The 14,177-nt window shown below is 39.0% G+C and overlaps 1 protein-coding gene across 2 annotated transcripts; it reads right to left on the bottom strand.

Annotated features, from left to right (window-relative positions):
* Positions 1 to 612: 612 nt before the first annotated feature.
* stc1 (stanniocalcin 1) lies at positions 613 to 7,832 on the bottom strand. 2 transcript variants are annotated; one of them, XM_020706035.3, is made up of 4 exons: positions 7,508 to 7,832; positions 5,677 to 5,816; positions 5,360 to 5,571; positions 613 to 4,663 (listed from the first exon to the last, which is right to left on the bottom strand). In XM_020706035.3, the coding sequence occupies exons 1-4, from the start codon at positions 7,713 to 7,715 to the stop codon at positions 4,363 to 4,365; spliced, it is 861 nt and encodes a 286-aa protein (XP_020561694.1). In that variant the 5' UTR covers positions 7,716 to 7,832; the 3' UTR covers positions 613 to 4,362. The 2 variants fall into 2 exon arrangements, with proteins under 2 accessions (XP_020561694.1, XP_004072523.1); XM_004072475.5 differs by having other exon boundaries at positions 5,677 to 5,819; positions 7,508 to 7,829.
* Between the last annotated feature and the right edge of the window lie 6,345 nt (positions 7,833 to 14,177).

Raw genomic sequence — 14,177 nt, 5'->3', positions numbered from 1 at the left:
TGGGTACAAATCAGTACTGACCTATTGGCAAAATACTTTAAGGCTTGAATCTAATTAAAAAGTTTCTCAAAATGTATCAGTAATGATTATTTTGCTTCTACTTTATTTGTTGTTATTTAATTTTTTCAGCAAAATGCACTGCTTCACAGCCATAACACTGCGCAGAGACAGTATTATTTAATAGTTATGACCTGTGCTCATCTGGTAGCTGGTAATCTAAACTTTGGCACCTTTTTACTGTTAGAATTCCAACATTCCTTGCAGTCCTTTGTTAAATTTAACAAAGGGAAACCACATGGCTTGGCTCTCTTAAAGCAGGCACCAGAGATTTGAGATAAGGCTGTGGTCACTTCAATTTTAATATGTCAAAGAAAGTAAGGCGTTGCAACTGCCCCAAACATTTGCGAACAGCATGTTCTTAGTATGATATACTCTGGCAAAATGTTGGTTAACCCGTAAAATTTCAGGCTAAATGTTCCGGCACCAGTTTTAGACTTAAATGAGGGGCGAAAATAAAGAATAAATAACTGAGATCTTGATATTTTGTGTAGTTTGTGTTAAATTGTAATTATTAAAACAAGTGGATGGAAAAAAAGAGGCCAAAGCAACATATTTCATACCCATATCCCAGATTTGAGAAATATTTTATTTCTAATCAGCCAAAGACACACAGTTGATGCATCTGTTTTTTTTCAGTACAGAGGAAAAACCCAAACATATACACAGAAGGGGTACATATGTATATGGGTATATTTTAAAGTGCAAGTGATTCACAAGGGTCAATCATGCGTTACATAACATCAGTAACAGGAGCTTCAGTAATCATCCTTAATCTGCAACAAATGTTGTATTTGAAAGTCAGATATCTGTCACTTATACATGAAAATAAAAATAAAGTCCACGAGTCACTGAAGCTTTTGGATTAAAGCACAACACTTATTAATCTGTTTCAAGTCTTGAGGGGGAAAGAGTACCATTTAGTGCCAAAAGGTCGGGGAGGTTTTAATCTCTAGTGGTAACAAGAAAAGTCTCACAAAGGTCACCATGGGGCAACTTGACAATACTCCTGTATCACCTCGAGCACCAAACATCCAGATCAAAATCTAAGACGACAGAGAACTAAAAACATTTTTCTCACTTTTGGTTTTCTTCGTAGCTTTCATTGGTCACATGACTTATCCTTGTTTTAAAATCAACATTCAGTGTACAGGTACATTCTCTGAAATTACCGTTACATTTTACTTGGTGAGAAAACAGTCAGTTTGCCCTTGCTGAATGTATTTGATGTGAATGATCACAGAAAAATAAAAAAGCAAACAGATCAACATTTGGATTGGAGTTGTGTGATGAGGTTGAGCTCTCTGCAGGTTGATGGATCAGAGCGGCCGCAGCAGACAGGCAGCATCACACAGGGTGGATAGAGTTTAGCAGCAACTGTTGAGATTTGGCTGTAACCATGGACAACAATGATACAGACAAATGTATCAATACCAAAAAAAAACCTTGACCTTCTGATTATGAAATATTCCAGCTAAATTCTAGCTCCTCTCCATTAATCAAGTAAAATAAAACATGCTGAAGTTGCACGTGTGCTGAATGTTTCAATGCCCTTTTATAGTGGTTAAAATGCATATCAACAAAAAAATATATACGCTTGGACGTACTACAGTGTCGCTATAGCGCTTTACTTCCTAAGAAATTCCTTCAGAGAGTCTGTCCCTTTATTCTGCTTGGCACAAACAAAGCAATTCTATTCACAGAACCATAGAAACACAGCTTCAGAAGAATGAAAATGACAGTGATCCAGGAGTTATTCCTTCACACTGTGAGTGCAGCATGAAAGCACACACGCTGCCACTTTAATTCACACAGCATCAGCTGGCACTGAATGAAATAAAGGTCAGTTTTTGTGTTGCTGTAAATCCTTTGTGTGCGATATTGCATAGTTTGGAATTCTTAACATAGCTCTTAAACTGACACAGAAAAATAGAACTCTGCTCTGTGCTTCATTCCAAGAAATCCAGGACAAATTCACTGTAAAGGGGATTTGGGTCATTTCCTTTCATAAAGTCAAAAAAATAAAATCTGAATAGTAAATAGCTGCTGCGTTGTCATAATGATGCTTTATGAAATAAAGCAATTTGCAGGCTTTGAGTTTTCAGATGATGGAAATTGCGACCTAAACCCAGCTCTGACAGTTCACCTCTGTACGATGTCTTTCATGCTTATATATAGTGTGAGGAACCTCTCCTGAACTCACTGACATCCACCTTGCTAGAATTTCTGTAAATGTAAAAGCAAACACTACCATAAAGACCCTTCTTTATTATGCATGGCTTGGCACTAACCTAATGATTCTGAATGATTGTCTTCCTCTGAAAGAGAAATGCTCAAAAAGTCAATATAATTCCCTTTTTTACACACAAAAAACCCCCAACATAGTCGTTTCTATGAATTAAATGCAATTATAGGAGAGCCACAACAAACTGCTGCAGAACCAACCGAATATTTCATCAACAGGATGCTTGATACTAGTGTTTGTTTTCCCCCTCATTAAATCTGTTCAATCTTCACTAAGATGACCAACCTCTTCTTAACATATGCTTTAATCAGAAGCAACAATTACCTATTTAAAAAAAATCCAGAAATGTCAAACAAAGATAGCTTTTCTTGTGGTCCCTTGTAACACCTGAAACAAAGATCATCTGACCTGAATCAACCGTGTTCCCCTATGGCCAGCATAGAGTCATGACATGGGTCTCATTCAGTCACCTGAGCAACAGCTCCCATTTCCTCTTATTCTTCTTTTTTTGGCATAAAGCTCTTGTTTAACTAGGAGCCTCGACTAAACTGTTTTTACCTATAAAGTAATGAAAACTACAGTAATGCATTCAAATTATAATAAAACATTAAATAATATAGTAGGAAAATAAATATCATTCAAAGAAGGCTTTTCTTTAAAATAGTCATTCTCTATCTTGACACAGGGAGTCAGTGTGTTTGTCACATGATTCATCTCAGAGATTCATCAGGTGCTGAATCTACATTACTGCTTCCCTCTCTGGAGTGACGTAAACTGCATCATACTCTGTAGAACGCAACAGTCTCATGCGTCGCAATTGTCTGGATACACAAATGTTGTTTTCCCCCCATAGATGCAACCACAATCTTGACATTCCTTCTGTGCAGATTGATCATTTGAAACATATCTTTTAAGACAAAAATAAATAAATCTAAGCGCTAAAGCTATACATAAGTTTGGTATTCCATGAATAGCATTCGGGCAGTTTTGATTTTTTCTTTTCTTTTTTTTTAGGTCAGTCTAACCTTTCAAAGGCTGTCATGAAACATCCACAAACCTTACTCTATGGCTCTATGTGTTTAACACTGACTATCGCTATGTCCGAATTCCCTCCCTACTTTTCTAAAATCTATAGTGCGGAACTATCCAGTGCTCTGGTTTTTTAAAGCAATTTGGACACCAAATCTGAATATGAAACCTGGATAGTTTATAAAAAATAAATAGAAACACTTTTTTCCCCAAATGAAAAATCCTTCAAACGTAATGCATTGTGGTCAATGTTGGCCAATCTAAAAAGAATTGATGCACAGTGGTGTTACGCTGAGACTGCTAGATAATTTTTAGGGCACTGGATTTTGGAATTGTAGATTTGGACAGCTCTACAAAATGGTAATTGCACTACACAGTACAGTAGGTGGTGAAGGAATTCGACCACAACCTATGTGAGCACTTTTTAGAGGGCAGGCTATGGCTGCTTCTGATGACATAGGATACAGTACAGTTGAGTGTTAAGTTTGCGCTACAGTACAACACTTTTCTAATGCTCAAAACTTGACTGGAGTTTCCAAAAAAAAAAAGATATCATCCTTAAAAATTAGTTAATACTATTACAACTTCTATTTCAATTCAATTTTTGTACAAATTAGAAGAATTAAATGGGGCTTTGGTCTTTTAATGCCCCCGCCTTGTATTCTAGAGGATTTTTTTACATTTTTTTTTACTTGGCATTACAAGACGTGCATCTGTTGAAGGATTTGAAAAAGTGACCAGGACCATGTTTCTCAGATGTGACAGCCTTGTGTTTAACACTGACTACGATGAGAAAAATTTAAGAAAAAACAAAGTCATGGCGAAGGGTTCATCTCAAGTCTAGTGGATAGGATATATAATGTAATAAGAATCAAACTGATATTTTATATGGAGGGTGGGGCATTCCCTAGTGGTGCATATTTCAGTAATTTCCAGTCTAGCAGGAGAAAAGATTTTTCTCCCCGAGGGAATGGCAGAGCTTTTTTGATGTTTTGAGTAGTGCTGGGAATTTTATTAAATCTGAGCACAAGTTAGGAGCTGTCACTGGACGAGCGCTTTTTCCCCAAGTGACCAGCAGTGTCTCTGTTTCGCAGATTAGGCTGAATTTTGTACATATGGGGACCCGTGGACCAGCGCCAGCTCCCACGGCCCTCCACTCCAGTCGGGATGGCAGCAGCTGCAGCCACAGCAGTGGATGGGCAGCGCTTGTTTTGCAGCAGCTGAAGAAGCATGGTCATCTCAGGGCCCAGCCTCGACACCATGCTGGTCCTAATGTGATCCACTGTGTCCTCGTCACAGTCCATCAGGCTCTGCAGAAGCTTCCCATAAAACCTAGAAAAAAGGTGGCATCACAGAGGGAACTTGCAGAGTTTACAGCCATATGGGAGAAAAATACAACAAAATGACCTAACTGCTTTATAGAATGTCCTTATTGTTTGCACACATGTTGTATGATCTGAGGTCATCTGCATGGGAGTGACCATGCTGTAACTCTAGTCACCACTAAACCTTGTGCTCCACCCTCTAGTTCTTTTGTGTCCACTCCCAAGCTGCAATCCTAAATGCATCACAATGGACAAAAACATCCCAACTCGACATTCCAGTTTGCAGTGTTTTTACTGTATCCAAGGACGGATAAAGTCAAACCAAAGCATGGAATTATGGGAAGCTGTCTATACCGCTGAGCCCTAATGTCTTGTATTTGTTTGTTAAGGTCAATGTTGGTTTCGTGCACTCAATTTCTAGATAGATAGATAGATAGATAGATAGATAGATAGATAGATAGATAGATAGATAGATAGATAGATAGATAGATAGATAGATAGATAGATAGATAGATAGATAGATAGATAGATAGATAGATAGATAGATAGATAGATAGATAGATAGATAGATAGATAGATAGATAGATAGATAGATAGATAGATTTTTTTTCTTAGCTTCTAAAAAACACAAGACTCTTCTTCAGCTTTTTTGCCAATCAATTCTGTTCAAAAACACCAGATGAAAAGCAAAAGAAGAGCTCACCTGTTGGGGAAGTGACTTGGCAGCTGTGCCACTTCTCCAATGGCATCTGGGTTAGATCGGGCAACAGTGCAGATATCCAGCTTGCTGTAGCACTCCTCCTGAACTTCAGTGATCATTCTTTGGAAGGTGGAGCAGCGGCGGATGGTGGCGAATGCCTTGGAGGTGATACCATTAGCAATGCATTTAAGGTTCTCCTTCACAAATGCTTTACCCTGCGAAAACAGAACATTCAGCCTTCAATGATTCTTGCTTTGGCAGTTAACGTCCATGTCAGCATCCACAGCTTTATGTGCAATGATGAGAGTTAAATTAGATACCTGAGTGTCAAATTTAGCAGCACTGTACAGGAAGGACTTGCAAATGTCATGCATGCCATCTGTGTCACAAGTTGAGTTTTCCAGGCAGGCAAAGGCTCCGCAGCCAACTTGGAGTGCACTGTTGAGACAGCGTGCCACATCTGCTGTGGGCACAGAGAATGAACCATCAGCCTAGGAGCCAACAGAGGGTTCACAGGGAATCGCTGCACACTCACTGAGCTCATTATGCAAGGGTCGCCTGGGATTCGGCTAAAATATGCAATGAACTAAAGGGAATCTTTATACTTTAGTGATTCACAAAAGATTGCACAGTCATTCAGGGCAAACGGCTACTTGACTAGAGTTTGGACACTTTACAACTTCAAGAATCTCAGACATTATTTGGCACTTCTGTTCTCTTCTCTTGGCAGAAGCTGATATTCCTCTGTTTGATTCTTTTCAACGGCGCTTGGATAAACAACACCAGAAATACCAAAGACTTCCTTGCATATTATTGGCATTCCTGAAAAAATGCATAAACAGCCACTTTTACCCCTCGCACGCATGCAAACATCCACCGGGCTCCATCTGAAATGATTTTGCATAAGCTGCTACAAAAATCAAGGCCTCAAGTTTTAACTAAGCACTCCTAAAAATCCTCCTTTCTGTGTACATTTACATAATCATGTACGTTCAGGAATATGTTAAAAAAAATGCCATTCTCATTTTAGCGAGTCAAATAACTGGAATAGTTATCAGGCTGATTAACCTACCAGTGACCCCCATCTTTGGTAATCCTTGTAAATTGCCATCCAGCAGCAGTGTTCACTATTTCCTTCCATAAGCCAGAAAGTGATGATGGTCAGAAGTGGACACAGTGCCAATTCCATGCAGTCAGCTTGAAATTTTATACCAAGACAAAGCTATAAAACATAATCTGTAAATCAGCATATCCAGAAGGTTGGCTTTTCTTAATCTTTATCCGAGAATCCAGAGATGGAGGCCAGCCCGACTCAAATCCTATGTAATAGCCATTAAGAAATGTCATAGAGAAGCCTAAGCCTACTTGGCAGCCTTTGAATAAGGGCCCCCTTGTTGACCTGTACAGTCAGACAACGTCTGTCAGCCATCAGGGACCAAAGATTGCTTTGAAAATTTAGAGTCAACTCTAGGTCGTAGAATGGTGAATCAATTCCCACATACTGAGGGGTGTTTTCCTCACCAAATCCCCGAAAGTTATTGCTTGATGTGTCAGTAAAAATGAAACATCGCTTTGGTGCATATTTATGACAGAATCCTTATCGAGCTAGATTTGCTTCTGTTAGTGAAAAGCTTTTTAGCTTCTGTTGAGATTTTAACCCATAAGAGCGTGTGGTGACATCAGAAGAACATCAGAGATGTCTTCTGTGAATCACTTATCTTTTTTTTTTAGGATAAATGGTCCTGGGTTCTAATGGGTTAAAAACACATTTTCAACCTCTTATTTTTATTTTATCTATTTTTAATTTTTATTTTCTGACAGATCGATTGGTTGAACAGATTCCTGATCATCTACCAGCCTAAGCTGTGAGACGCAGCCTGCACCCTCAGGTGTCAGCACCAAGCTCCACGCTCATCTGTTGCCGGTAGGACACCGGCAAAAAAAAAAACAATTAGTCTTGCAGCCCCTTGTGTGAATTAACGCACCATCTCATAAATAAACAAACACAAAAACAACAACAAAAGAAGACTACATGCAAAAAGAAAATGAAAGGGAATACAGAGATGGAGCAGGGTTACGCACGGTGAGGATGAACAGAAGAAAGCAGCTGGGCTCTGAAATATATGCAGATGGAAGCAGCGTGGTACTTACAAGGGCTGTTGGCAGGGAAGCGTGCCCTCCTGGGCGAAGAGGACTCGTTCTGATCCAGCTCATGTGCAGATGCACTCAGCACCATCAGCAGGAAAAGTCCGCTCCTCAAAGGCATCGTCCTCTCAGCGCAGCAGATCATGCAACTGAACAGAAAAAAGCGCCTCCCGCTCGGAGTGCAGTTCATCAGAACAACGCTCCAGAAGCTCATGCAGAACAAATTGCAGGCTGGAACAAGTAGGTTCTTCCCCCCCACACCCCCGTTCTACAGAGTACTCCTCTCTATCCTCATGACTTGCATGGCAGATCGCTCCGATGTTGAGTCTGCATTTATGTAGGAGCGCTGCATGTTATGGATTCAGCGCACAGGCCAATCAGAATCCAGCATTCAAGCCGGGGGTCCTGGTCTTTCCACTATCTCAATATTTTACATTAGTCAGCACTATAGATAAAGGATCTTCAGAGTTTGATGATTCATACCATGACTCACTTCATGTTTTTTTCCTAAGAAATCATTTATATTTCTATTTGTTCCATTGATCCTAAGCTTCAGTTGCGGTTTTATTATATAATGAATTTTCACTAGAAACAGGCTGATCCTTGACTGAACTTCTGCCCCATTAAATTAGGTCACCTGACCTGACAGAAACTAGGTTAACATCTTGTCTTTTGCTCTGAGAAAATTCAGTGCAATAGTTGTGCTCCAATATGATCTGAACCAGGCTTCCAAAAATGTGCCTTTCCTGTTTCTTCTTCATCATAAATTCAAATCCTTGCATTCTGTTGTTTTTTATGATGCAACAATTCATTTCTTTTTTAAAATTTATAATGGCATTGTCCTGCCTTTTATAGATAATTAAAAGTGAAGGGATTTTTACAGGTTTAGAGGAAGACATCAGTGCACAGTTTGAATCAGCAACTCTTGTGGCTTGTCTCCATGTCCAGTTGATGTCCCTAAAATTGAGGTAATACAATCAAAAGACTTTGAAATAACTTTGTGCCATTGGTTTGTAGGAGAAAATAAGCAATTATGAAACATTATTCCCTAAATAAATACACGAAGATACAATGTTTTATGGGGCTGCATGGTGGCGCAGTCACCTCACAGCGAGAAGGCCCTGGTTCACATCCCAGCTGAGACTTTTCTGTGTGAACTTTGCGTGTTTGCATGTTCTCCGATGCCCCAGCTTTCTCTTATGGTCCAAAAGCATGCTTCTAAAAGCATGCTTCATGGGTTGATTGGTGTCTCTAAATTGCCCCTTGGAGTACATGTGAGTGTGTGAGTGTGGGGCTCTGCAACATACTTGCAACCTTTTCAGGTTGTCCTGCCTTCGCTCGACAGTAGGTCCAGAAACCCCATGACCCCAAAGAGTTTCAGTAGGTTCTGAAGATGGAAGTACAGATGGACAGTTTCTTATTATCTTGTCATTTTATGGAACCTCTTTCTTTTCAAAATAAGTTATAAATGGAGAAAGGAAAAGAAATCGGAAAAAATTGTTGCACAGATGTATTTGGCCTGATTCAGGAAACCAACATCTGTACACAAAATACACTTGATTTCATCAAAAAAATTAGTCTGCTTGTCTCAAAAGTCCATTTGTTTTAGGTGCCTTGAATGTTGCTCATAATGAATCTTTTCAGGGCTGAGACAGTGAAGACAAGACAAGCCCAAAATGAGTGGACGTTCACGCACAGCAAGGCTCTTACACTCTAAATTGTGATTGTACCCATTTGGTGGAGGACAAAAGTCAAGTTATCCAGTCTTTCCTATCGGCAGATTCAAAACCCTCTAACCACACTAACAGCAGGTACATCACAAAGTTGTTAGTCAAATGAAGCAGGGACTTGTCCAGATTTTAACAGCATCGTTCAAATATCAACTCAAATGCCATGTTTTTTTTTATCACTTTGACATTCTCCTGAACCATGCCTGAGGATGACCTCACTGTAACTTGTGCTTGGGAGATCTACTGGACATGGAGATAAGCCACAAGAGTTGCTGATTCACACTGTGCACTGTTCTCTTCCTCTCAACCTGTAAAAAGCTGGCTCACAGTTGACTAATTTGCAGCTGTACATTCCGGCACACAGAGGATGATGTGTGGGACTGTAAGCTATCATTTAATGTGGAGGCCACACGCCTCCTCACGTAGTGTGCTGCTCTACCATTTCAGACAGCGCAAGCTGAAATACCCTGATGATCAGAGTGTGAGGGATGCAGATTTAGATTTCAAACTAGTCCAATTTCATCTCCCTGAACATGTTTCCATGCTCACTGCATGTTCACACATGCAGCTGATTGTTTGATGTCTCTGTTGATTCATGCGTGAATGCTTTAGCTTCAGTAGTAAGTGGCAATTCTTGTGTCTCTGCATTTTGCAAAGTTTAGTGAAACTTAGCAGGAATCTGTTTCTTCCCTGTCACTTGTTTTGGCAGCTAGCAGTTATTTTATTTGGGAAACCACTTATGGACCTGCTGGGGGAGGAGGAAGTGACATTCATCATTGGCAGACATTACATTTGGCAGCCTTACAAAGAAACTTCTATCAATTTTCAGACTCAATTATGGTAAAAAAGATGGATGAGAGACTATAAAAGATGTTGCACGATTAAGTATTAAGACACCTTATAGACCCTCTCAGATGAAAATAGTGTTTTTGGTATTTTTAACATCTGCTTAAGGCCTTTTTCTTGTAACCCTTGTGCTATCCTAGGCACTTTAACATCGGGAGTTGGGAGCGGAACCTTTTTTCTTGAATGATTTGTGATCCTCACTGGTGTCCATGGATTACATGAAATCCTCTTCACCTTTATCCACCTTTGTCATGTTAGGGATAACACGTCAATGCAAGGGTGGGGTCATAGGATAGCACAAGTGAACAAATGAGGGCATACAGTACATAAAGAAAATAAAGCCAAAAATAGCATTTCTGCGTATTTATTTTTAAAAATCATTGCGAATCAGGAGTGGACGTAATATGCTGTTTGAGAAAGTTTGTAGCAGTAACGTAGAAACAATTGGCAGGCAACAGTCTCCCTGCTCCACACCATTCTGATGTATCCCCTTGCAGACAAATAGATCCATTAACGTCTTCTCTTTCCTCATCTGAGCTGACATCTGGCTCAAAACTGTACGGCTGGATAGCTCCAAAATTGCTCACCATTTTTGTTGCACCGTTGATGTTAGGTTGGGGTTGTGAGGAGCTGTAAGCTAGCAGGAGATCATGAAAGAGGATAGCTCTCAGTTATGGGTAACAGAAATGAGGGCAGGTTTGCCCACAACGTATAGGCAAGTTTCTAATAAACTACTGCCGTTCTGCAGAAACTTTGTCCTAGACATATGACAGTTTTTTAAATTTTCGCTAAAAACTGCACTATCACAATAAAAAAAGACCACTGGGAACATTTTTTGCAATAGCTTAAAAAATGATCAGAGTGGGTCTTTACTACGATTCTCTTCAAAAAACCTAAATGTTAAATGCAAAATTAGACAATTTTACAAATGGCTAGCTCTCCCCTATATAAAATAACTGTCATGTACAGCAGAAGTTATTTTTGCTGCATGTGTGTTGGGTCAGTACTCTTAAAATTAAAAGGAGGACAAAGCTCTAACAATGTATGGTGTAGATATGGTACTTCTCTTAAATTCCTTACTTTCTTTGCTTTCTTGACTCAAGTGGGTGGAGGTTTGGTGTGTCTGTAGCTGAAGATGTGAAGTAAAAGAGTTTATTCATGAGTGTGGAAGTTAGTGCGATCCCTGCGAAGGCATCACCGTGCCCCCTCCTTGTTGGAACACAGCCATACCACAAAACTCTTATGAAGACAAGTTCTGCATCCTCAGTGGGGAAAGATAATGAATTCTATTGTCAGGTGGGAGAAGGTGTTTCACCTTGTTCACAGAAAACCTCACAGACACCGACATGCTACTGGAGACAGAGGACAGAGTTCACTGAAAGGACACATCTTCTGCAAAGACTAGACATGCATTGAACGCTCTGCTGCAGTGAAAAAAAAAAACTTTACATTCATTTCCATCGAGATGGGTGAAGATGTTCTGATTGGGGATCACTTTGCATCTAAGTTGAATTTTGCCCTAAGCATTTTGCTGTTTGCCGTCCAGCATCTGCTGCCTCTGCTGCAAGCTCACACACAAGACTGTCAGATTGCTAAGTATAAACAAATTTAAGATTAAGGTTAACAAAATAAATCTGCAGCTACAGGTCAACATTTTCATCCCATACAAATATTACTCGTATTTGCATAAAAATTAGAAAAAAGTTTAACTGTTAGAAAAGAGTTCAAAGTCACTGCAAATCTATTTGTGTCCACAAGAGGGACTTTAGTTGCACGTTGGTAACTTTTATGAAGCTTAAATTAAGAGACGCAATTTAATGGATCTGGAATGGTTGAAATAAAAACTCTTTAGGGGTTCTTTGACAAGACAGTCTGCAGATCGAGTGTGGTTCGAACTGCTTCTCAAACCCGTCCGTGCTTTTGTGGCTGTGCCTACATTTGGAATTGAGAGTGTGTTTGTGTTTTGATGTGTGAAGTTTGGCCAAGGGGATAATATGTTTTTCTCTCCAGCAGCAGATGCTTGTGGTACTCTCATGAGAATAACACTTAAATTTTGAGGAAATATTTTTAACAGGAGCTGGGCACTGGGAAGAGGCTCTGCAGACGGAAAAAAAAATCAAATAACAGAATCTGTCCAGCAGCATCCAGTGGTAACATCAGTTGTCTGAAGAGACGCCAATGAGTTTAAATCTCAAGAAATTATCCATCTGTAAAACTCTACGCAGAGAAATTACATTCATTAAGAAAAATGTCCAAAAACGTTTTGAAGCTGCTTTTGTGAATCAAATTGTACCATTCAGTGTTCTTAAAAACCACATTTTTGAGTGCGCTGGTTAAGGAAAGTTGAGTGCAACCAAAGTGTTTCAACTGGGATAAAGTGTTTTGATCACAAAACCATTATGAAAGACTTAAACACTGTTTTTCATCATAATCTCATTTTGCTATCGTCCAAAATTTTGAAAACTTGGGAAAATGATCATTTTGGCAAACGCAAAATTCACCCCTCAAATTTACAAAATCTTTTTCTGTAAATAATTGCAAGCATGATATGATCAAAAACATGCCCTTAAAGACAGCTATATTGATGCCTTTAAAATCCCTATTCCACACATTACTTCACAATTGCAATGGCAAAAAACTATACATTCAAAGCAAAAAAAGGGCACAGCAGTAATGCAGCATGTGGACACTTTTATCTCTGAGACATTCACATCACTGCATATGTTTTAAATTTATTGTGTTTAACACTCATACTCATAAAAGTCATTAAGTCCAGTTGCTACAGATTGGCTTAAAAAAACACAGATCTGTTACTCATTTGTTTGGACTCGCTTCTTTTTGGTTTGGAATGACTAGGTTGTTGGAACTTTTCTCTCATTTCTGCACAACTGCTCAAAAAGTGTTTTATTCAAAAATAAAAGCTAGAAAAAAGCCCATCAATAAAGCAAAGCATCTGCAGGATGCATCTAAAAGTTGAGGTGACTGTGACATTATTAAACTTTCACATAATCTTTGATTGAGCTTCAAGCTAAGATTTAGGTTCTTGTGAGTTGCAAAGGAGTGCCTGAATGGTAATAATGTGGTAATAAGCAATTAAGGTTTTATTTTCTGTGACTGAAAATTTAGAATATTTGCTAAATAATTGATACATGAAATGTATTCCTGTGATTTTAAATTTGACTTTTTTTGTTTAATTAATTTACACAAATAAGACATAGTGAAATTAAAGTCTGGCATCTGTCAATACTTTTTATCTGCCCTTTTTTTTTTACATTGTGTTGTGTTGAAGTGCTCAGTACCCATTAAGTGGCTCCAGAAAGAGATAGTGATGATTTGATGACGCAGTAAAGACTAAAATGCTGTAATTTAACTCAAATAAGCTCAAATTGTGGAAGAAGTAAGTACAGACAGATGAAAAGGTTATAAAATATGCAGTGGTGAGAAGATCAACATGTTAGACAGGTGGACATGATGTTTGCGCATTTAGAAACAGACTAGTCTGGCCCCATGAAGGTTCCTGACCATATGCATCTCAGAGCAAAACTGCACCTATTATCTCCCCTGCACAACGCATCTGGTTTTAGTTCAGACCCATCTGGATGTGACTCCAGAGCAGGAATACATTTTGGAAGCGTGCCTACATCCGTTCACACAGACAAATGTTTTCAATACCTCAACGTAAAATGTCTGTAAAAACGTAGGGATCGAGTGATTCTTTTAAAACAGTAGCATTGAAAGAATTGAACCGTTTAGGCTGATTTCAAAATTCAAGTGAGGCATCATCTGAATTACACCTCAAGGACAGTCAGGGGCTTGTCAACCCTTAACAGAAGTACAACTTTCCACAGAGACAAGAATAACAACACAACACTCTTACTTTTCCCTTTTGTAGAGGTTCAAACATTTTTTTTAAAACATCAAAGTTAATTTCTTATACCTGAACTGACGTGATTTTACAAGCTGTACCATCAGAAGGTCAAAAGCTGGAAAAAATAAAAGTGTTTTAGATTTGGAACAGTCAACTTATTTTTTCCAATGTAGATCACTGAGCTAATAATTTTGGTGAGAGCAAACCTTTTATTTACCGGTTATTGTTTCAG

This window comes from Oryzias latipes, chromosome 9 (genome assembly GCF_053564925.1).
Source record: "Oryzias latipes strain Hd-rR chromosome 9, Olatipes_Hd-rR_3.1".
NCBI classification, from domain to species: domain Eukaryota; kingdom Metazoa; phylum Chordata; class Actinopteri; order Beloniformes; family Adrianichthyidae; genus Oryzias; species Oryzias latipes.
This window is presented reverse-complemented; position numbering and strand designations above follow the sequence as displayed.

Bases quoted from the DNA above. Each gene is read 5' to 3' on its own strand.
- stc1 (XM_004072475.5), bottom strand. From the start codon at position 7,715: ATGAGCTTCTGGAGCGTTGTTCTGATGAACTGCACTCCGAGCGGGAGG. The intron at 5,820-7,507 runs GTAAGTACCACG...CTGTGCCCACAG, and splicing joins CTTCCCTGCCAACAGCCCTT to CAGATGTGGCACGCTGTCTC. The intron at 5,572-5,676 runs GTATCTAATTTA...CTGTTTTCGCAG, and splicing joins CTGCTAAATTTGACACTCAG to GGTAAAGCATTTGTGAAGGA.